The following is a 22343-nucleotide window of genomic DNA, read 5'->3' on the forward strand; positions in this document are numbered from 1 at the left end:
TATTTCATGGTGAACCACAAATGCTTCCTGAGGAAATGCACTGCAGTAACCATTGCTGTATATCTTTAAGTGAAGCATAAATTGGAGGACCAGAATGTGTGAAAGTCAGGGCAAAAAAGTAATGTTGCCATATTAAAATATCTGGCAATTTATGATCTCTAGCTCATTCTGAAATGCGTTGGCAAGACTTGCTCAAAAACTTCTGTAACTTTCATTACATATCTTGTTTGTATTTTATTTTATTTTTAGAATCTTACAGTGTTGTTGGAACTAAGATGTAGGTGAATAAACCATACTTTTAAATGAAACATCAGTTTTATGCAACATAGCTTCTCACATGAGTGTTGCTTTACTGATTTCCTGTGTAATTGCATCCTTCAGATCTCATGAATGCATGTAAGACTGTGCCCTTATAAGTCTAGTAGCCCTGTTATTGCAGTTTCAGTGACTTCAAGTGCTTACAAATTTTCCTAAATCAAACTTCTACCTTAAAAATACTTTAACCTCAAAAATACTTTAAACTCCTTCTGCGTTACTTCGGTTGGAAAGCTGTTCTGGAGCTGTAACCCTTCTTTTATTAGACACTTTCATCCAGTTCAGTTGGGTTTAATTTTTTTATTTAATTTATTTAATATTTAATTTGTTTTATTTATTTCATCTAATCCATTTAATTTTATTCAATTATTTATTTAATTTATTTTGGCCAGATGATATACTTTTTTTTTTTCGATAGCAGTATCAAAAAAATCTGCTTCACTCCTGCTGTTACCCTTGCTCTTTACCTATATCAATGTGGAGCAAGCATATTTTCAGTACAGGACAGTAGCTAAACTGACCCAAGTTTTTTGTTCCCTTAAATATATAACTGCTTGCTAATATGCATGGTTTTGCATATCAGTCATTTTAAGATGCTTAATTCCCAGATTATGGAAGATATTACTACTTGTTTTTAAGTACATTAACTTGTTTACTTCCAGCTTCATCCAGCATTGATCTGGTCATCCAGAGTACCCAAAATGTAGATCTTGTTCTGATCCTACTTTGATGTTTGCCATATGAAAGTGTTGTTGCAATAGTTTGGAATGCCATATCCCAAGACTGTTGGCTTTCCTGTTGCAGTTTCCTTGTTTGCCTTATAGTTCAAGTACTAGACAAATTTCTCTCTGACTTAATTGATAACTTTGCTTCAGCACCATCTCAGTTGTGTCATTCAAACACGGACTGATAGGCTGTAATTTCCCCATTAAGAAAATCTGTTTAAAATTATTATTTTTTTTTAAATGAAAGATTATCAGGTTAAACTCTGCTTTACTTCATCCCATTTCTCATGTCTGTAAGGCTTTTCTCTTCAAAATTTCTTCCCAAACCTGGCACACTCGTGTGGTTAGATTAAGGGATTGCTAGTTGCATGGACCACATCCTTCTCATAACTTTGAAAACCAAGTGGGTTGTCTTTCAGTAATATAGTTTATACAGTTTCCTTTTCGATTAAAAAAAATACATAAATATATATATATGTAAGAAAAACTCTGTGCTACTTGTCTTGCAATTTCAGGTTTCAGTTTTCAGTATTTCTAAATGAACATTATTTAACACTGTGTGAAGTTAAGCTGAGTTTAACTCAGTGAGCTGCGAGGTCTTTCTCATTTTCACTTGTTCCTTGCTGGTGGCCATCCTGCCATTGCCACAGAGCTGTATTATCCTCCTTCTTGGGTAATACAGTTTTTAGTCTTGCTCACAGCATCACTGTGTATTACCTTTCTGCTTGTGCCCATTTTTATAATGAAAGAAGCTCTTACAACTTTTTTGTAACATACAGCTCACGATACCTTGCAGCTCACTGCCTAGAATCATGATAACAAAAACTTCACTGACACTTGTGTCTTCTGACCCTCCACTCCCAACCTAAAAGCTGATGTGAAACTTGTTTTTATTATTTGTTTTGCTATTTGTGTAGAGCACTGAAGTGTCATATTGTAAAAGAGATCAGCAGTGGCTGGAAGGGACAAAAGGAAGATTAGTCAGTGATCTATTTGTATCTACATCCTCCCATATTTAGGTATGGCCTTATGACGTGGAATACAAACTTTGTCAATAGTATACCTCTTCTGCACTGTTCTTAGGGACAGTAGCTCACCAGATTTTTCTCTTCTGTGTTCCTTGTTGGAAGTGCTATTTTTCCTCCCCTTTTTGATACTTCATGGAAGATGAGGTCCATAATACTAATCCTTGGGTTTCTTAGGTGCTCTTTTTTCCTGCTTGTCTTTTTCCCCTTCTCCCTTTTCCCTCTCTAAGTTATTTTCTCCCTTCTCTTACAACACAAGTGGTGCGTGGCCAGTCAGGGGGAGCTGGGGACCACTAGCAAGAAGGGAACCTTCTAAAGTGGAGGAAATTAGCTGAGTCCATATGTTCTGTGAGAGATGCAGAAAAGCACTGAAATTGAAATGTGAGCGTTTGTGGTAGAGTAAATAAGAAATGTGTAAGTGTGGTTATAGACAGAAAGTGGTAAGAATGCTTTAAGAACTATTCCAGTCCAAGGGACAGCTGTGGAACACTATTAAATAAATAAAATCTGCAAAGAAATGTAGCAGAATTTGACTGAAAAATAGTATAAGAGCATTCTCAGTGTAGTGTGTGTATACATAACTCCCTCTAGTGACAAGTTATAGAGACTACATAACTTCGTCTCGATGTGAGTATTCACTTTGGTTCCAGCTGAAGAAATTTGTACTCGTGGTGCAAAAAGTGTTTCAGTCCGACTTTACTATAGGAACATTTATAGGCATAGTCGAATGCTACTTTAACATTCTTGGGTTGTTTGGTCTTTTGACACTGGTCTTGGTTTTTCTCGAATTCTGATTTGCACAAGGAAAATGGCATTTCTGAATGAGATTTGCAGCTGTGATTTCCACAGCTAGTTGTCGGTTATAGTTTAAGTAAAAGCACAGTCTTCTAAACTACACCATCTCAAATTCATGGATCTAGTGTGGGCACTTTGGAAATTTGGACTTAGGCATACATAGATGTTATTCGTAATATTCACTGTATATAATTGAAGCAACTGCAAATGAATGAAAAATGAATGAATGAAAAAAGCCTGTGACTCTACTTAAAGAGGACACTTACACAGAAATAAATCTTTCTGATGTGGTGGATCTCAGTACAGTAACTATGATGTTTTACGTTGCAGGCCCTTAAGGATGTACTGCAAAAGAAGCACCAATCTGTTCCTGGGACTCCTTCAGAGGGGGTTGACAAGAACAGCCTTGAGGACATGAGAACCCAACTTGAAGTTCTCCGGCAGCAGGTGAGAATGGCTGGAAGCAAGCCTGGCTTGAATTTCATGCCACACGATTTTGCCTTCTCTCCCAAGAACAGTGCCTGGCTGACTTGCTATATAGTACTTTTGAACGGAAGAGTTGTAGTCCATTCAAATTGGTGTTTCCTAAGATGCTGTCATCACAGCAGTGTCCATAAAGTGAAATTCACTCCTTGCGAAAGACTGGAGCAAGCTCTTGTGTAGGATTTCAAGCTGCAGAATGGCTCTTGTGATTTTTGGAGGCGTCCTGCCAGCTCCCTGCTAGGGACTGAATTTCCTCCGGAGAGAATGCCAAACTTCATGAGTTACTGATGAATTTGTTGCTTGTGTCTTCTGCTCCTTATATCGTAGAAGTTGAAAGTTTAATGAATTGTCTAGAGAATGCTGGTCTTGGAAAATTAGTGATGGTATTGTAGTTGTTCAAAGTGTGGTGCGAGACATTTGAATCTATAACCTGCATACCAATCACTACAGACAATCGTATTTTTTTTATCTTCATTTTGAGCAATTCAAGTGCTTTGTGCACTCTACGTATGAAAGAATCTGTTTAAAAGCATGATACTTCTCAGATAATCTAACAATTTTGGTCTGTCATCCTGGACAGTGTTAGGGCTAACATTATTGACACACAAATGGATGTGATCAGAATGGGAATTTTATTCAATGGGAGTAAAATACTTGTTTCTGTCACGTTTGACAGCAGAGCCAGATTTTGCTCTCTAATGTAATGCTTGCCACATGCTGGAGAATAAAATCCTGCACTTGATTGTACAGTAATGAGTTATTTCATTCTACACAATAAAATAGAGTAAACCTTTTTTCTTTTTTTTTTCTTTCCTTCAGAATTCTCATGGGGCAACCGTTTTATGATTGTATTTTTCTAGTTGTATAAATCAGTGCACTGAGTCCAAACTTCCTTCTGCACGAAATGGAGCAGAAGGCTCTAACTGTTTGGAGGAGGGACCCCTGGGACACACAATGTGACAGAGCCTCACCAGAGCTTGGCGGTCACCAGGCCATCCCTGGCTACTACAGAAGAGTTAAAGGCATTCATGCCTTGGGAGATGTCCCCCTATTTCTCAGGACAAGAGAATATAATGACAAAACTGTGACAAAGTTTGCTCCCTTGCAGCTTCAACAAATTGTACAGCTGGGGAGCAGTAGGGAGGTGAGACAGCAGAGAGTGAAGTAGGAGAGAAGAAATGAGGGAACACTAAGAAGAAGTGCGTATAGGTGGACAGGGGTCCAAGAGAGCTACATGTCTGCAAACGACTGCTTTGCCTCTGTTTTGGAGGGTCAGTAGTGCTCGTGCCTTCTTCAGGCACAGGCTGTGAGCTGAGACTTCACGCGGCCACACAGAAAGCCTTTGTTCATTTTACACACTGTTATTCAGGAAGGGGGTTATATCTAGTGGGGGACCGTCAGATCCAAAAAAAAACTTGCAAAAATTAGCTGCAACAGGCAGGTCATACAAATTTATAGAGCCCTGCATTGACTTTTTTTTTTGTTTCCCTGAGATATTAACATTTCTTCTTCCGTGTAGTCATAATACTGCTGCCAGCAAAAAACAAAACTGGGTCTACACTAGGGGCAGAGCATGAGGCACAGCAACCAAATTCTTTGGAAGTAGACTGTCGGCAGGCTTTAGTGACCAACTGAAAGGACTCCTGAAAGCTCTGATGATAGTTCCCACTCCAGTGCGCTTTTGTTGTTATAGAATAATAGAACCATTCAGGTTGGAAAAGACCTCTAAGATCATCTAATCCAACCTTATCTGTCAGTGAATGTGCCACCAACCTTCAGCTTCATACAAGGTGGGTACCTGCCCATTAGCTGAAGAACTATAGGTTTCTTTCCACAGTGTTTCAGCCAAGGTGTAAACTCCTTGACTGTCCTGACTAGTTCAAGTCTTACGGTCATAAATATATGGCCGTGGCTCTAAATACTATCACTTACTCGCACAGCTTAATCCTTTGGGCCACACTCTTGTTAGAGTTAGACCATCAGAAAAGGTAAATCTGCAGGCAACTGCAAAGGCATAAAACAAGGTAGGCTCAAGGCTAAGCTTGTCATGTGGTATTCAGTGGGCTATGAAAAAGGCAGGATGTTCTTTGATCACAGTTGCTCATCGTTAGGTTGGATAAAATGATAATCTTCTGTCAGACAGTGTGATAGAAGTCATTTTTTTGTGCTGTGTGAACACCTCGGGTCTCCACCAGAATGCTAACTGCTTGCATCTGAGATACCGGAGGGAGTAAAAGATGTTTGTAATTGAAAAGAAAACTGGAAAAAAAATCATAGAATGTTTGCTCTACTACTGTTTATCCCTTAAAAAGATCCATGTCTTTAGTATTTTGTATCTTATTTATAATTGTTAAAATGGATATTCCCCAGTAAGCCTTTTAATTATGACTATTTACAAACAGTGAAGCTGTGGACTGTTTCAATTGATACGCCACTGTGGAATTGTCATTTTGTACTGTTCATTTAAAAAAAAAAGCGAGGGAAAATCTTTTGGTTGCAGGACTGTAAAGAGGGATTCTTTTGGAATGCATCCCACTGCTTGGCCGTTGTTTAAAAAGCAACTATACAACAAAGTGGATTAAAATTTCTGTTGTGGCTCTGCTGAAATTCACATAGTCATGATTGCAGGTACAAATATATGAAGAAGACTTCAGAAAGGAGCGATCTGACAGAGAAAGACTTAATGAGGAAAAAGAAGCATTGCAGAAGATTAACGAGAGATTACAGTCTCAACTGAATAAACTAAACTCTCAGGTATGAGTCAAAAGAAAGTCACTATTGCCAGCACATGTGTATTTTATTTTTATTTTCTCACTCTCCACACAATCCAAGGCTTTCTGGCTTCCATTAATTGACATTGGATTTTATGTGAGGTCACCACCTGGGATGAAATCATTCTGAAGTAATGCAGTAAGAAGATGAGAAATGATTAGAGACAACTTCCAAATTAAGTACATGAAGGGAGTGTTTATTGCAAGATCTCTTCAAACATATCTTAAAATGGAGGGGGGGGAATCAAAAACAAATCCAGAGGACTCTTGATTGTTTCACTGGCACTTGATATGAGAATTGTAACATCAAACCAGCTTTTGAAATAAAAAGCGTCTGTAATGAATCCTGACCTCTGCTATGGAATTACAGAATAATATTAATATCACTGAGGAAAAAAAAAAAGTCTCCATCCAAATTAGCTGAGCAGCCTCTGGAATAATTTCTTGTTGCAACATCCTTTTTATCTCTTCAGAGTAGTGTCAGTATTCTGTTCACAGACATTCAGGAAGCCAAAGCAAAGTCATGGCATGCAAAATTTTGAGCTTTCTCAACTCCCTTTAAAAATTATGAAATTTTGAGGTTTCCTGTCTTGACAAAGTTGTGCAATGTCTTAAAAGAATGGCTGATTACCAAAATGTTCTGTGATGATTTATTGTTCTCCCCAACTTTGTTTTGAAACAGAAACTGCGGTGTTGCCTTATTTTCAGCCAAGCCATTCATCATTACTAGCAAGATCTTGCAATAACGTCAGAGGCAAGGTGCCTGTCCAGTGTTCCTCACTGCCACCAGTTTCAGTTGTAGAGGAGCACAGGTTGGGCATCTTGACTGATGCTAGGGCACTGCTGCGGTTGTGCCTGAGGCTAACCTGTACTTTTGTAGGTGCTTGGAAACATTTCATGCAGGTGTAAAAACCCACCAACCAAACAAAACCTAGCAGTGCCAGAGTGAATGCTGTGATTTGCCATTCAGGCCATCCCAGGCATACAGAAATACCTGGGACAATCTGTTACTTTGCGTGAAATAACTTTTAGTTATATTTCCCCTACCCAGTAGCCCACTCCTGGGTGGTTCAATAAGGTGTGTGTGTAGGACACATTTGTAGATGTGTTTGTAATCAAAGACATCTTCCTATATATTTTTGCTCCATCTAGAGAGCATAAAACCCCAAACTTCTTGTATGGCCCTGACTGGTCAGTCAGTGGATGCTGTGAGAACCTCTCACAGCAGTGGCAGTGAGCAGAGGGACTATAAATGGGGCTAACAGGCCTCTCCCACTCCTCCCCAGCCTCTCTGGACCAGGAGCAACAATTTATCTGCAGTGCATGCATACTGTGCGCCCTACAGGTGGTACAAGCTCTATGTGATATGCCCCTGCATTGCAGTGACAGGAACAGCTTTGGATGCGATTTTTAAGGATTTGATTTATCAGGGTGAATATTTCATTTATTTTCAGATTAAAACCTGTGTGAAGGGAAAAGAAAAACTAGAAAAGCAGTTACAGCAGCAGGTATGTTTCCATTTACCTGTGCCTTGTTGTTAGATGTAAATGAAATGCTGGCCCTCGGGAGCAGTGAGGAACTATCTCCATTTCTTATGCTCCCAGTCTCTGCCTCTGCTTGTCAGCCACCAAAACCAGTGCCATTAGATGTGACAGGAGGGGCTGAAGGGTTCAAGCTGTTTATGTTGGGAGAACGAGCATGTCCGTTCTTCCTCCTCCTACCCTCTTGGGAGGGAGGAAGAAGGGCACTTACTCTCGCAACATAGAGATCTTGAACCCTTGACAGGGGATTGGTGCCGTACATAACTGGCTATCATCTGCAGGACAGATGCTGGGACTTGCTGGTGTATTCTAGTTGAGACAGGAGATGGAGGCTAGTGGAGTTGTACCTGAGGCTCACCTATATACGGAGGCTCAGTACCAGGCTTTAAGCTATCCTGTGTGTTCAGCTTCATCTGCTGGCCCAAATCCATTCCACGAGTTATCTGTGGCTATGGATGGATGAGAGAGACCAGTAGGGTGTGAATTTGCAGTGCATCAGATGTTCCACAGTATTTTCCCCTGCAATTCCTCCTTTTTCATGTAGCCTTTATCACAGGGAATTTCTGAGGCACTGGTACACACGCAGGCAGCCGCTGCTGAGTGGTTGGGACACTGGGAGCTTACACTTGGGAGCGGCTTGTTTGTCTCTTCCTGCTTTGGGATGTGATTAAACAAGCTTATGAAGTACTTTAAATATGAGAGGAGCCATGCAGTGTATTTATTAGTTTATTTTCTTAAGTCAAATTATTTAGTTCTGACTCATCTTTCATTCCTCCTTGTTCTGTCCTTAGGCAAATTCCCATTAATTCTACTGGGACGCAGAAAGCCTAAGAAAAGGCACAACCAAATCTCAAGACCATAGACTTTGGTCCTTTACCAATATTATTTATTTTTCTTGTTATGCAAATGCCTGTCCACATGTAGTTCTGCTTCAAAGTATTGAATGTTACTAATGGGTAATGAAAATCTCTTGAATATGGAAAGCACGCAGAAATATGCTTGCCATATATTGAAAAAAGATACTTTCAACATAAAAGGTGTCAAGACTCTGGCATGGCAAAAGTCAAATTTCTTAAATACTTTTTTAATCATGAACAGTCTGAAGAAGCTAAACTTCATTGTTACCCATGCTGACAGAGGGGATTTTCTTCCCTGTTGCTTTTCACCAATGAATTTGTATGCGGATATTCTGTTGGTTGTCATATCCTGCTTAGTAATGCATTTTTTTTCTTGCTTTGCTTAATTTTTGACAGACAAAAGACCTCCCGGTACAGTCTGAGAGGCCCAGCTACCCACCTCCACTCTTTCTCTCCCCATGCGTTAATTATGGGAACTGTGGGTTGGTTCTTCACTATCAAGATCCTCGAGTACATCCAATGTCTCGCAGGGCACAAGAACAGCAACAGCACTCAGTAAGGTTCCCACCTTCTCCCGTTTCACAGGGGCACTGATTTTATCACAGCGTGATGACCACAGAAGAATTAACGTGGTGCTATCACACTGTTGTCCTCATCAGTAACTAAATCTGTTGTTTTTTGGCTTGTTTTGGTGCCAGGTCAAGATTTTTTACTGGTTTTAGAATTACCCCTAGATCTGGAAGAGACTTTCTGGTGGTCTCTGTACAGTCTCTCTTCCACGTTTGTCTTCCCCCAGATGCTGATTTTCTGTTATAAGCTTGTTCTTTTCTTCTTTGCTGTTCCTGAGTCTTTGGTACTGAACTGCACAGAGTGCTGCCATGTCTCAATCGAAGCATAATCCACTGAAATCTGTGCACAGAGGAAAAAATGCAGCAATTTAAATATATGGTTGATAAGTTATACTTTAAGTATATACTCTTATATATTTTAAATTTATTTTGGCAAACACTATTCATCTATAAAACCACATGAAAAAGAGATTATATATTTGTTTTCCATGATGCTTCTGGTCATTCTCTAATTAAAAAAATAAAGTTGTTCGATTGGATTCTTGTTGGTTTCTTAGATTAATTTACATACATGTAAATGCAGAGCCTTTTCTAGCTGGAGCCCAGTTCTGGGCATACAAAGTAAATGACAGTGACACAATTGGGTATCTAGTTGCAGTTGGCATTATTCTGTTCTCTTCCCTCTATTCAGCTGAAGAAAGCTTGTTGACTAATGTCTTATTTCCGTGTCCTACCCTGAGTATTTCTGTCTCTGGCTCTATTACTGGAGAATTACTTTCGTGCTTCACTTACGGTTTCTGTATTCACAGATAATACAACCGTCCTCCCGCCAGGCAGTACCCCTGTAGGCAGGCTGCACAATCGCACGTTCCCCGTACACGTTCCCACACGCTGACAAGCTAGTGGCAGGGTGTACAGCGCTGCTGTTCAACGCTAAGGGCGAAGCCCCAGATTGTGTTGCTTGTGCTGAGTAGTATCTTCCTTCTGGTACTCTGATGTGAAATGGGATTATATGAGGAGTGAGGTTTACTACGGGTGAGGCACTCAGACAGAATGCTTTAGGAATGCAATTTTCCCAAGCAAGCCTGTGTGTTGGAAGAAGGAAAAAAAAAAGAGCATAAGTGGAAGTTATATCTGAGCGTGGATAACACAGTGGGAAACTTTAATTTTTTCCTGGCACACGACAAGGTCCTGTCTTCCTTGGCATACAGAGGAATCCTTTGCCTTAGGGCAGGTTAAGTCAGGATGAGTTATCTATTTCAAGAAAAATACTGCTTCAGAGAATGACATTTTTGAAATGCTGTGGGTTATCTAACAAGTAGGCTGTGCTTGTTCAAAACCATGTTTAAATTTATTCTCACTGGTGAATGTCATTTCTGCCTATAAAGCTGTTGCCTATCAAAAGATGTTCATTATTTGTGAAATTACAGCTTAGTTTCTGCAAGACACGTATAAGGCTTTTCGACTGCAGAAATCCATTTGAAAAGCTGTGGTCAAACGAGTCATTTCTATAGTCCATGAGTGTGCTTATCTGCTTGTTTATGAGAGTTGGAAGTATCGCAGAATGTTTTTCAGTGCAATTTGGACTCTGTCCCAGATTATTTTGGCTCTTCTCCCTGAACTTTCATCATCTGGGTTTCTAATTCTGCAAGGGATCACTGGGTTTACAACTTTGCCATTCCTGCTGGAGCACTGGGGTCAGTCTGACTGGTTGCTTTGTAACTCCCAGTTTCATTCTGAGTTTTCTTTGAAATTCTTTGCCTGTGAGAGTGCAGTGTTGCTGCTCTGAGCTTTTGATAACTCCCTGAGCAATTTGTTAGCAATGAAGAAAGGTGTTAGAATTTAATGAGTGTCCTGAGTTAACATACGTAATCCTGTGTGTTTAGTCTGTGCTTTTGCTTTTTCAATCTTTTTATATCTTGCACCTTTTCGTTCCTTTTACATTGTCAGTAGAAGTGTTTTTGTTTAGTCTGACATGAAATACATCTCTTGTCTCTGAAATTCATTCAGCTTTGCATTGTGTATCTGTGAAAAAGAAGAGTGGATCAGAGAACAGAAAATTCAATAGAAACTCAGAAGAGCAATGCAAATAAGTGTATTTTAAGCCATCAGTGGAAAAACTGCATAAAGCAAAGCACAGTCTGCTTTGTATCAAAGTGTGTTTTGTTTGCCCACAAACACAGAATTAGTTAGTAATTCATGTGGACATTATTATTTAAGTGAAGATAGGATAGTTCCTTTTTTCTAACAGTGTAGGATAGCAATTACTGCTATGTAACTGCAAATGACAGCATACATAAAAGTTAAATCTGGTTTCTGTATCTACAGCTTCATCCTGCTGCCTTAATTTAGGCAGAACTTCTTTAGAAGTCAATGAAATTTCTTTTCTACAAGTTGAAGTGTGTAAGAGTCTCCTTGGGACTACTCAGGGTTTTGTCAAGAGCAATTTCTGCAAAACAAGAATCGTTTTACCCGTTTAACTAATTTGAGGCAGTAATTACCTGGAATTTGATGAGCTTGCATGTAGTACTCAAACCAAATTGATGGTTTAATAGAGCTTCAACTGAAATGTCTGGTCCCAAAATTGTTTCTTTAGTGGCAATGTGCTACTTATTTACCACAGTGTATGGTATAAACTATGCTGCAATATTTCTTTCTTCCTTGCTGTTGCTTGCCATAAAGGATTTCCCTGGACAAAACTATGCCTGCATGGACATAACCTTCCCAATACATCCTCTTAGAAGGAAGATGGGGAACCTTTCCATCCCACAATATTTTCAATAAGTTATTTGATAACAGCTAATGTAATTGCAACACAAATGCTAATCTGTGGAAAGGGAGAAGGGAGAGAACTTGACTCAAAGGATATTCCTGTCACGCAAAAAACTATGTTTACCCATACCGAAACTGGAACAGCTTTACCTGTTAGGTCGGCGTGTGTGCCAGGTTTCCCTGGGCTTCCTAAGTACAGAAGATAGAACCAGTTAAAAATGTGATCTCTGCTATTATTTTCTGGTCCATTTTAGCAGTAGCGTACTACAAAGCCCTTTTAAAACCTGATTTGTTTCTTTTAATTTTTGTTTTGATTTGGGGGATCTAGAAAGGCTTACACCAATATTTTAAATCAGTTCAGCATTTAAACCATGTTGCAAAAAAGGAAGCAAGCTGAAAGACTCAATCAGTGGAAACATAAAGCTAAATATAAAATTTTTGTAAACTACTTTTGTATGACTAAGAAAAAGCTTCACAGCACAATTATGTTTTTAACATGCCACTGTTCCTTTGTTTGAAGTGTCTATGAAGTCTATATTGCTGTAATAATGTTTTATTGTTCTGTGCAGCCAGACTATCAGTGGTATGTTCCTGACCAGTTTCCGCCAGATGTGCAGCACAAGGCAAATGGTAAGACAACAGCTGTACAGAGCATATTTTAAATGTATTTTTTAAAATAAGGGCCTTTGAGGGTTATATAGTAAACCTGCCTATTTATCTGTTGAGGGTTTATGTGACAGCTTTGCCTTAGAGGGCTGAGGCTGGTGTATGTGCAACACAGGTGAGGTTTCTAATGTAATACAATCTGCGTTAGAGCTTTCAGCTTCATTGCAATTTGTAAAATATCTCTATTGCACATTAAGGGATCGTACATTTACCTCATTAACTGCCTAGTAAGAGTCCTAAAGAATAGATATCCTTAGAGTTGTCCTTAGAGCTTCTGTTGCTCTAAGACTAAATTTAATGATGGGCTGAACCTGCGGGCTGGGCTGGAGCAGGTTTTAGAAGCCCTTGGTAACAAAGTGCAGGTTTTAGGATGTCATTTCACTTTAAAGGCAAAATGCCTGTTGCTGTTCTTGATCCGCCTTGGTAGTTCACAGTGCCAGGTCTGAAAATAAGACTGTTTAAATGGACAAAATTAATTACTTGCTGAAGTGTCGGTGCAAGCTATCTGCTGGAAACCAGAAAAAGCACTTAGTATTTGTACCCGGATTTGAAATCATGCAAAATTCCTTGGTGGTTTAAAGTACTAGGTTCAGACTGCTCAAAAGACAGATGCCAGAGAGCACAAAGAATAAGGGATGTTATTCTGGGTGGGAATCTGTCCCTTCATGTCGTCTTCAGAAATTTCCCAAAGCCACACCTTTTTTCTCAAAAGTAGTCAGGGATGATGGCACATAAAGTTTTGTGTTTTGCTCTGTTCTTATGTCTCGTGGCTCATTTGTAGCGATGCCATCTCAGAGGAATAATACATCATCCTGTGCAGCGCAAGGGGACAAGCAAGGTTCACTCGTGTGTGCTGCGGGAGCATGTGTGCTCCATCTGGGTGCCATGTCACGGTGCAAGTGGACACCACATGGGGTGGGAGGGAGTCCTCACCAAAAGCTGTTTTGTAACTAGAAGAAGATGGCTACAGAGGAACTCTTCCGTTGTTTGTTGTCCTCCACATTTGCAGAAAAGAGAGGGTAGGGTGGGAACGTAGCTTGCCAAAATGGAGGATGAGCTTCCCATAGATACATGGCAACTGCTTGGAGGGTTCTGATGTGGTTGTAGGGAAAGTAGAGCTGTGACTGCAAGAGAGGCCAGGAGATTAATTTTGTAGTTCCTCCCACTTAAACTCGGAGTGATTTATTGCACCAGAGAATACTGAGAGGATGTTTATACCAGTGTATGAAACAAGTCCAGCCACCAACTGCAGCTGTGGTCCAGGGCAGTACACTTATGGAATATGAAGAAAAGCGAATTCTTTCGCACTGCTTAATTATAGTAACTTGACTTCTGTCTCCCTGAAAAAAAAAAGTTTTTAAATCCATGCTTTGTCTATTACTGTTCCTTGTCCAGAACATCCGAATACCTCCTCCACAGTGGAACAGTGTTTAGGAAACTCAGACTTTTTTCTTCCCTTTCTCTTTTAGTGACCATCAACAGGAATTCTCAGCTAGTACCATCATCATGTTGTGTAGAGCATAGTATACGTCTGTATGTCTTCCAGGCTCTTACTCTTTTTATCTTTGATAATAAAATAGAGATTTTTTTATTAGCTATTGATCACAGAGAAGTCCACCTTCTACAATCATTTAAAATGCACTAGCCAGGATTTATGTGTTGTAGTCACCTATATTAAATCTATTTTCAAGTCATTTATTTTAAGAAAGGTTTTAAAGACAGAAACTCCAGGAATACATGAAGAAAGTATTCTTAATGTTGTTCCAATTTCTTTGTTCTGTTTTGGACTAATGCAAATTGCAAGGGTGAGTTTAAATGAGTTAGTATGTGTGGCAGCATTCCCAAGTCTCATTTCTCAGCTTTCATATCCTCATTAGGTGATAAACTGACCAATAAATCTTATCTCTTCTGAGCTAGCGTTTCTTTATAGAAAAACTCTGAACACCCATGCAGCCACTTATAGTGTGAGGCAGTTTTCTTCAGAAATGCTGTTTTGGTAGATTGATGTTTCTAGGGCAAACCCCATAGCTTTCCCTACCTGAAGAAATTTCCCTCTGGTATTGAGTATTTTTTCATACAGGAATAAGTACAAGGTATGTATTACAAGGTATGTATTACAGGTTGTAGCATTAGAGCTGAACACAAACAAAATGAATCAGAAACCTGTTGTTTTCTATGACATGCTGTCAAAAAAAAAATCTCAAATCTGAGAGTCTCTACACTGACTCTAACCAGAATTGTGACAAAAGACTCGATATCTAGTTTTCTATAAAGTCATTGGGACTGCAAAGGCATATGACACCAAGGAGGAATTCATAGGGTATTTTTTGTGTGTGTTTGGTTTTGTATAGCTGTACCTAGATTGTGCTTTCTTCTCTCTTTCCTCCCTTGTGGGGAGGAATGCATTAGCTTTAGGCACCTGATTTGGGTTCTCTGGGTTCTCCAGATTCTTCTGTAACCACCATGGGAAGGAAGAAGCTGTAATGGCCTGTCTTCTGGTTCTCATGTAGCCATTTCTGTAGTTGTGACTGACAGCACTTTTCTTAGCTGCTGCGCTGTTCAGAGAAGGCTTTCTTAAAGGGCTGTTGCATCTCTCTTGCCTAGTTTGTGTTTCTACTTATAAAGATCACATCTATTTCCATAGATATAGGGAAAGAATAATTGCTGAAATATGTTTAAAATAATAATAATAAAAACGCCACAGAGCTTTCCTACTATTTTCTCTCCATCCAATCCTCTGTTTTCCAAGGTTTCTACACCGGTCTGTTATTTTCCTCACACATCTAAGTTTTTTTAGTTGACAGAGAATCACTTACAGACAGGCCTGAGAAGCAGTGTTGTCTCCGGCACTGAACATTCACAGTGGTGTGGTAGTTTGGATCTGGCACTTTCAGTATGAAACCCTTCTAATTAGCCTGGAAATGATTTCATCAAAATACAGGAAGGACGAGAGGAAAAGGGCAAAACAACAACCACCACCAACCAGCCAAAAACCGCACGCCTCAATGTTCTACCCTTTTCCCACTAAGCCTTTCCGAAACGAGAATGAACAAGAGGTGTTCGTTCCACTGTAGTAAGATATTGTAATTATCTAAATGAAATCCTTGTGGTTTAGCTTTATGGTCAAAGTGGAACCAAAGCGAAGTGTTGTCAAAGAGTGAAATAATTGTGGCAAATTTGCGTTGTTTTAATGTGGTGAAGGGATGAGGGGTGGAGCGTGTGTAAGTTGTCCATCCGTGGTGGTGTTGTGATGATGTTATGCTAACATCGGTGTGGGGAATTTTTACAGGTGTAAGTGAAGTTTGTGAAGATTGTGTGATAAATGTTGATGAATATATTTTAATGATTTTTAGTTATAATTTTAATATTCCACTGCTAATCTATGAAATACATTTTTTTCCAAAAAAACCCAACAACCTGTTTGTTCAGAGTTTGAAGCAGTGAACATTACTTATTATCTAAGCAGGACTGCATCAGCTCCCTCTTTCAGAAGTGTGGGAGCTAAGTGAGGTTCAGTGACATGCTTTGCTTCTTTGGTGAATGCACCTTGGAGCTGCTCCAAGCACCTTCACCTGCTTCCTGCAATTGAAGTCACGTCTCTCTGCATTTTGCAGCTAAGTGTCTATGGGCCATTTAAGGATTTAGCGTGGATGCAAAAGAAGGGTCCATAGCCCTTGCAGTACCATGAAGTTACCCTATAGAGACGGTTATTCCCAGAAGCAGGTGCCATGGCTTGGCAGACCAGTCCTCAGCCTTGAAATGGCGTTAGCATGCCTTTGAATTCAGTTCAGAGCCTCATATAACAACATGCTCGGGCATCTTACCCCTGTCTTTGTTCACATAGCACACGACAGTGTGATGGTCAGAGTGTGTGCATGTAATGTGGAGGTGACCAAACACAACTAGTAATCTTGGTATGCATTTATGATTGTGTTTACTTAAATTTTTTACTCCTCTATACACCTTAATAAGTAAAAATAAATAAATAAATAAAATACCCTAATGGTTGTAGACATTGTGGTCCAGAAATAGCTACTGTGGATAATATTTGGCCTTTGTTTATATTTTTGATTCAGTAGTCACAATTTAAATTACTTAATCCTTTTTTTTTTTATTTGTCCATGGTTCCCCACAGTTATTTTTGAAATACCTTCTTTAATAGAAGTTAATGCTCCCCCAAAGAAAATTATAGTCAGTCTCAAAGGACAAGGCAATGAAGCAAAGAACATTTCCAACTATGCTAACTGGCTCTAAAGAGCTCTTAAAGTAGCAAGATACAACATATGTGCATCTCCTGGATGAGGAAATGAATCAGGGGAAACTGAAATCTTTAGAGACAAATAACTAAAATTTGGACTCCCAGCTGAGAAAGGGAGAGTAGAATAGAAGACTTGAGACCTCAGAATTTAAGGGGAAATGATGATATGGGATAGGAGGAGGAAGCCCAAATGAGGTAAACTGTAATTGAACTGTTCTTGCTTTGCTGACCTGAAAGAAATGAGAATTCTTGTAGGAAAACCAGAAACAGGAGGAAGAGCTTCTTGGGATAAATTGGCTTGCAAGAGAGTATTCCAGAAAAAGGAAAGCATTTTTGAGCACCAATGAGGGTTATCAACTATGTACGTAAGATAAGAAGAAAGTGGTCCTGTCTTGTAAGGAAATCTAATAACTATCCTGACTGATAATAATTGTAGTTCTCTACAAAAACAAACAAACAAACAAAAAGGTGGTTTAGTTTGGCTTTGGTCTCTTTAAAAGCTGCCTGTCTAGTGGATCAGAAATACTTGTATTGTGGCACAAAGCTGCCACAAAATGACTCTCTCACAAATACTTGCAGCAAAGGTAGAGAGATCTGTGCTGTTGTAAATCATTTATTTAATGTTTTTTTTTTTGAATAATCTTTGGGTTACTTTGTGTTGACTGCTCAACTTGTTTTATAAAAACACATCTCTGGCTGTAGGGAGTTTACTTAAATATTAACAAAGAACCATTCAGACCATAGTGGCTTTGGGACCTTAGAAACAGTTTTGATGGGCTTCATAAGTTAAACAGTGCACTGGTAAGCATGGGAGCTCGGAGACGCTTTGACCTGCCAGGGGTTGCATGGGACAGTGAAGATTTATTAACCGCATAATATATAATTTTCAAAAGGTTGAGAAAAGGTTTTTAGTTTTGATTATGTGTTCAGTGAGGGGATGTGTTCCACGCAGTAGGTACTAAAGGCATGCCCATGGGCTGGAGTGGTTTTCATGCCAGGCTGCGCTGCGGGATGTAGCCGTGTGCCCTCTGTGTGGCCGCAGGGAGGTGAGGGCTTGACCTGGTTCCTCTCTTCCCGCTCTTCCGTGGGGCTGTCTTGTCAAGAGGTCAGTTCTCCACCACTGGGGTTCAGACTGAATCCAGAAATATCCAACAGGCGGTTGCAAAGAGGAGAGTGTGGGCTGTATTCAAGTTTATTGATCTGATTTTACTAGCTTGTTCTTCCTGTTTGCATCAGCAAGTTTCATGTTGCAACTCTTGTTAAACCACTGGAAAACTCTGATAACTCGTACCAGAGCTCAGCTTGTCTGTCTGTGGGCATAAATGTTTCTTCATATCCTCACAAACATTAAATACTCCAGCTGAAGTAGGTGAGGAGAAGAGATGGGCAGGACCAGCCATGTGCCCAGCCATGCTCTGCAGGCGAGGCTGGGGAGTCCTTGGGGGGCCACTGCTGGTCTGTGGGGCCAGGTGAGGAGAAATCGCCTGACTTCCAAAACCACAAAGGTGTTTGCTTGAAGGCCACAACAAGGAGAGGGGCAGCGTGTAACGGGAAGCAGTGGGAGGTGGGTAGAGGTTAAGGAAGAGGGGAGGCGTTTCATTGTACCAGAGATGTATTTCCGAGAGGTTAACTCCTCCTGTCTGCTCTGGGCCGGTCCTTCCCCAGGTATTTTCCTCTGTGGAAAGCCTGCTCCTAAAATGTGCTCAAATCCTTCCTGTTTAGCCTTGTTCTGCCAGCTGCACTGCCTTTGGAGGGACATTAGCTCCTAAATCTCTCTGTGCTCTGTCACTCAGCGTTGCTGGAGCTAGTGTCCACTTTTTTTTTTTTTCCCTTTTCCTTTTTAAGGAGCAAGGCAGAAAGAATTCCAGCAAGTGTACTTAATGTCACTTTATTTGGCAAGCAGTGTTGACTTCCCTATCCAACTGCACAAAATTGAAAAGACAGTTGGAAAAAAAAATTGATTTTGGAGATTTTCCCTGAACCCATTTTTTTTAATGAAAATTCTCTGGAAAAGAGGTTTATTGCAGAAAGCCTACTCAGAGCAAGAACCCTTTTACATGCTGCAACTACTGGCATGTCTTGTCTTTTTCACTTCCAAAATCAATCTTACCGTATTTGTTTTCTTGGCAGAAAGAGTCTCGGTACACGTGTTTAAGAACCCCAGTTACTCCTTTCCGAACATTTGATACAACTACTGGGTTTCTTTCTCCTGAACTGTACATTTTAGTTTTGGATCCAGTTACGTCAGGCACAGGGAGAAGCCAAAACGGGGTGCTTCTCCTGCCTCTCGGTTCAAGGGGTAGCTCTGGAGGCGGTGAGACAGGCAAGAAAGAGCAGCTGGTCACCGCCTCATCTTGGCGTGCCTAGGAAAAGCAGAAATCAACCTGTAAAGCCCTGGGGATGCCCAGATGAGCAGATGAAGCAGCGTGATGTGTCCACTTTCATTATAATATCATCTCTTTTTCCTTTCCACGCTCTGCTGCTTTCCAGATTTTTGCCCTCAAGGTACCCACTTTGCGGCTAATGTTGTTATAATTACAGCTAATTGGAAGAAGAGGGGGAAGTGTGGGGTTTTCCACTGAAAATAATGACATCTGTAGGGAGGGGAAAATGTAAAACTGGAAAATAATTTGTGGAGATCTTCAATGAAAACCAAACAGAAAAAAAAAATAACTGACATCTTAATTTTCCTGGAAGAAAAAAAACCAAACCCTAAACATTTTTGGTATTTAGCCCATCTTCAGTGCACACATTACATTAGGAAATATCTGCTCCCAACTAGTCATGGCAGATATTTAATTAGTAGCTTGCCATCCCACTGGGAATGCATATGTGATTATTTCCAGGATTTCTATGGATACAACTTGATTTTTGCTAGTGCAATTTAAAGAAATGCCACTTTGTATGCATATAATTTTTAACCCCAGTAACATGAGAAGTTCCTTAAAAAAAAAAAAAAAAAAGAAAAACTTAAGAAAAAATGGATTGCTTTAAAAAAGTCAACTTGAGATAGAGATCAGAGATTTTAGTTTTCAGGCAGAAGCATCTCATGTGAGGAGGAACAGGATATATAATCTTAGCAGCAGCATGATTTAATCATTTTATTTCTGTCAAACAACTTACCAGGATTTATCTAGATCTTGCTTTGTTTAAAACACACAGAACTGTGTTTTAAGTGTGAAGCGTTCTGGGCTCTGACACCTGCTGGGTACCACAAAATGTTGTTTCAGGGGAGAGAGACTTTTTGCTCGTGGGAACTCTGTGTTGGATCATAATAATAATCGAAGGACATCCCCACTGTATTGCTGCCTTCGGTGTATGAATATCCCAGTCTTCTTGTTTTCATTCAAAAAATTATATTGTGACGTGAATTCCGACATCTGGTGTGAAGCTTTTATCCACGTATACCTTAATGATGCACAAATAACCAGTCTGCTAATTGTTGCTCTTCCTGGCTTTTGTGAACAGATAACAACATGAATTTTAGCTCTGAAACTACCTGTAAGGAAAAGTGTAACAAAAATCACCAGTTCACATAGTACTGCGGCTTGTTACAAATGTGGACCTTTCGGATCAAGTTTTCTTTCCTATACATTTGGGTATTGTTAGCCCTGTGTGTTCAGAAGTGAAGGATGGGGTTACTGCGTAGTAGCTGCAGAGCAATTCTCCCAGGCAAATTCAGGTCCCTGATGGAAGTATTTCACGCCTAATGTTTCTCTTGTAAGCGAAGTACTGTGAGTGCCGGTGTGTGTGCTACCAGCAACATGTCACAGCATTTCAAGAATCTTTTGAAACATCAGGAAGGAAGTATGTGTTACATTGGCCATAGTATATTTCCTTTCTTCAATCATATTTTGTTTTCCTAGCTTGAGTGAGTTACTATCAAACACGTATCTGAACCACAGACACCTACTTAACAGTTGTAGTACTGCTTAGTTCTTCCCTCTGTCATACTTACGTACTCTCCTGGGTACACCTACTGCTAATGCATACCTAATGAGCACTGCTGAATGTCACCTGTTCTTTCTGGAGGTCTAGAAATGTTTTACATGGGGGCTGTAGGTTATGATTAGACCCATACTGTTTGCTCTGTATCAAGAATCTTCATGACTAGATCGAAGTTAAGAGGCAGAGACTACCAGTGCATTGTAAGATGTCCCTGCACTCTTCTGCTGCTTCATACTTACTGTCATTCTGTTGGGCTGATGACAGGCTTTAAGGATGTGCAGTATTGGCTTCAAGAGAGGGGGGAGGGAGAGTGAATATAGGGAAATTAATCATAAATGGGTTGTATTTCTCAATGTCAAAACCTTTTGTATTCATTTACTTTTGCAGATTCGTCCTCAGAGAAAGGAGCCCATCACTGACAGCCTCTGACCTGGAGAAGCATATACCGAAGTCTGCAAGCCCATCATGCAACTTCATTATTCTGTATTGTTCTGTGTTTTTGCCCCTAGCTCCTTATCTCTTTGGTGTATGTTATTTATGCCTGGTGAAATGCCTGCGTGGACAATAGGAAAGCAGATCGTTCAGGCTAGTGATCCTCAGGATCCAGTTAAACTCTGCTGGGAAGTGTTACTGCCCTTTGTTCTGAAGATGCTGTTTGTGCTGGCTATGAGAATCTGTTAAAAAGCCTTATGTTAAGAGATGCAGCTATTGCTGGGGATTTGGAAGGGAGTCGCATCTGGTTTGAATTCAAGAGTTTCCAGCCCAATAGTGTTGTGATATTTTCTGTTTGAGAATTATAGTTGTTTTTATTTGATTCTTGGGAATGATTTCTTGATGAACCATCCTGAATTATGTAGTATTTTCCCTGGCTGTGTGGTAAAAAGGAAATGAGTTTCACTGTTTTAACACATTTGTGTAATTGTGATCAGGGTACCACTGATGCTAAGCCAGGTACAAGGTACCTATTTCTACTCTGACTCCAGGCCAGCTCTCCTGTTGATTTGGCTCAAAAACTGTATGGAAAACATAATCACGTTGTTTTTTTGTTTTGTTTTGTTTTGGTTTTGTTTTCATTTTTTTTCTGCAGTGTACTTATTTGTGTCAATATAGTTTTAGTATAAATATTTCTTGGGTTTAACTTCTCAGTAAAAACAGCTTTTTATTTCCAAACAATTCTGATGAAGAATCCCACTGTAATGCATTCAAGCACTGTTGTGTAACCTCCAATCTAAGAATAAAACCTGGGTCTCTAAACAAAATCTAAACATGTATAGACTATGAGAATGTTTCTGAAAATCATGGTGAATGGCTGTTCAGCAGATGCTGCCTGATAACCTAGTTGTGAGGTTGTGTCTTTCCTTCAGGCTTTTGGTGAGGCAGGTACCAGAACCTGCTGGGACCCACCTGAAGGAAGGAACTGAGACTTCTGTGCCATGAGCCCCATGAGGTGTCCTGTGCGCGTTCCTGATAACTCAGAAGTAGTCCATCTGATTTTAAGTTCCCATGCAAACAGCCTTTTGAGCTATACAAAGACAGAGATATCAGTTAGATTGTGTGTCATTTCTGTGTTTAGAACAGGTATTTCCATTCCCATCAACTTGCAAAGGCATTGAAATAA

At 39.9% G+C, this 22343-nt stretch overlaps 1 protein-coding gene across 3 annotated transcripts in view; it reads left to right on the top strand.

The window, feature by feature from the left end:
* TNIP3 (TNFAIP3 interacting protein 3) overlaps positions 1–21984 on the top strand; it is a 91487-nt gene extending 69503 nt beyond the window's left edge. For all 3 annotated transcript variants that reach the window (XM_083834958.1, XM_083834960.1, XM_083834959.1), the window contains 6 exons: positions 3191–3307; positions 5972–6097; positions 7569–7622; positions 8909–9067; positions 12423–12483; positions 21113–21984. In XM_083834958.1, the coding sequence (XP_083691084.1) occupies positions 3191–3307; positions 5972–6097; positions 7569–7622; positions 8909–9067; positions 12423–12483; positions 21113–21144 (549 nt within the window). In that variant the 3' untranslated portion in view covers positions 21145–21984. The remainder of the gene's footprint in view (positions 1–3190; positions 3308–5971; positions 6098–7568; positions 7623–8908; positions 9068–12422; positions 12484–21112) is intronic.
* Positions 21985–22343: the final 359 nt, after the last annotated feature.

Source organism: Anser anser (assembly GCF_964211835.1).
Source record: "Anser anser genome assembly, chromosome: 4".
In the NCBI taxonomy this organism is placed as follows: Eukaryota; Metazoa; Chordata; class Aves; order Anseriformes; family Anatidae; genus Anser; species Anser anser.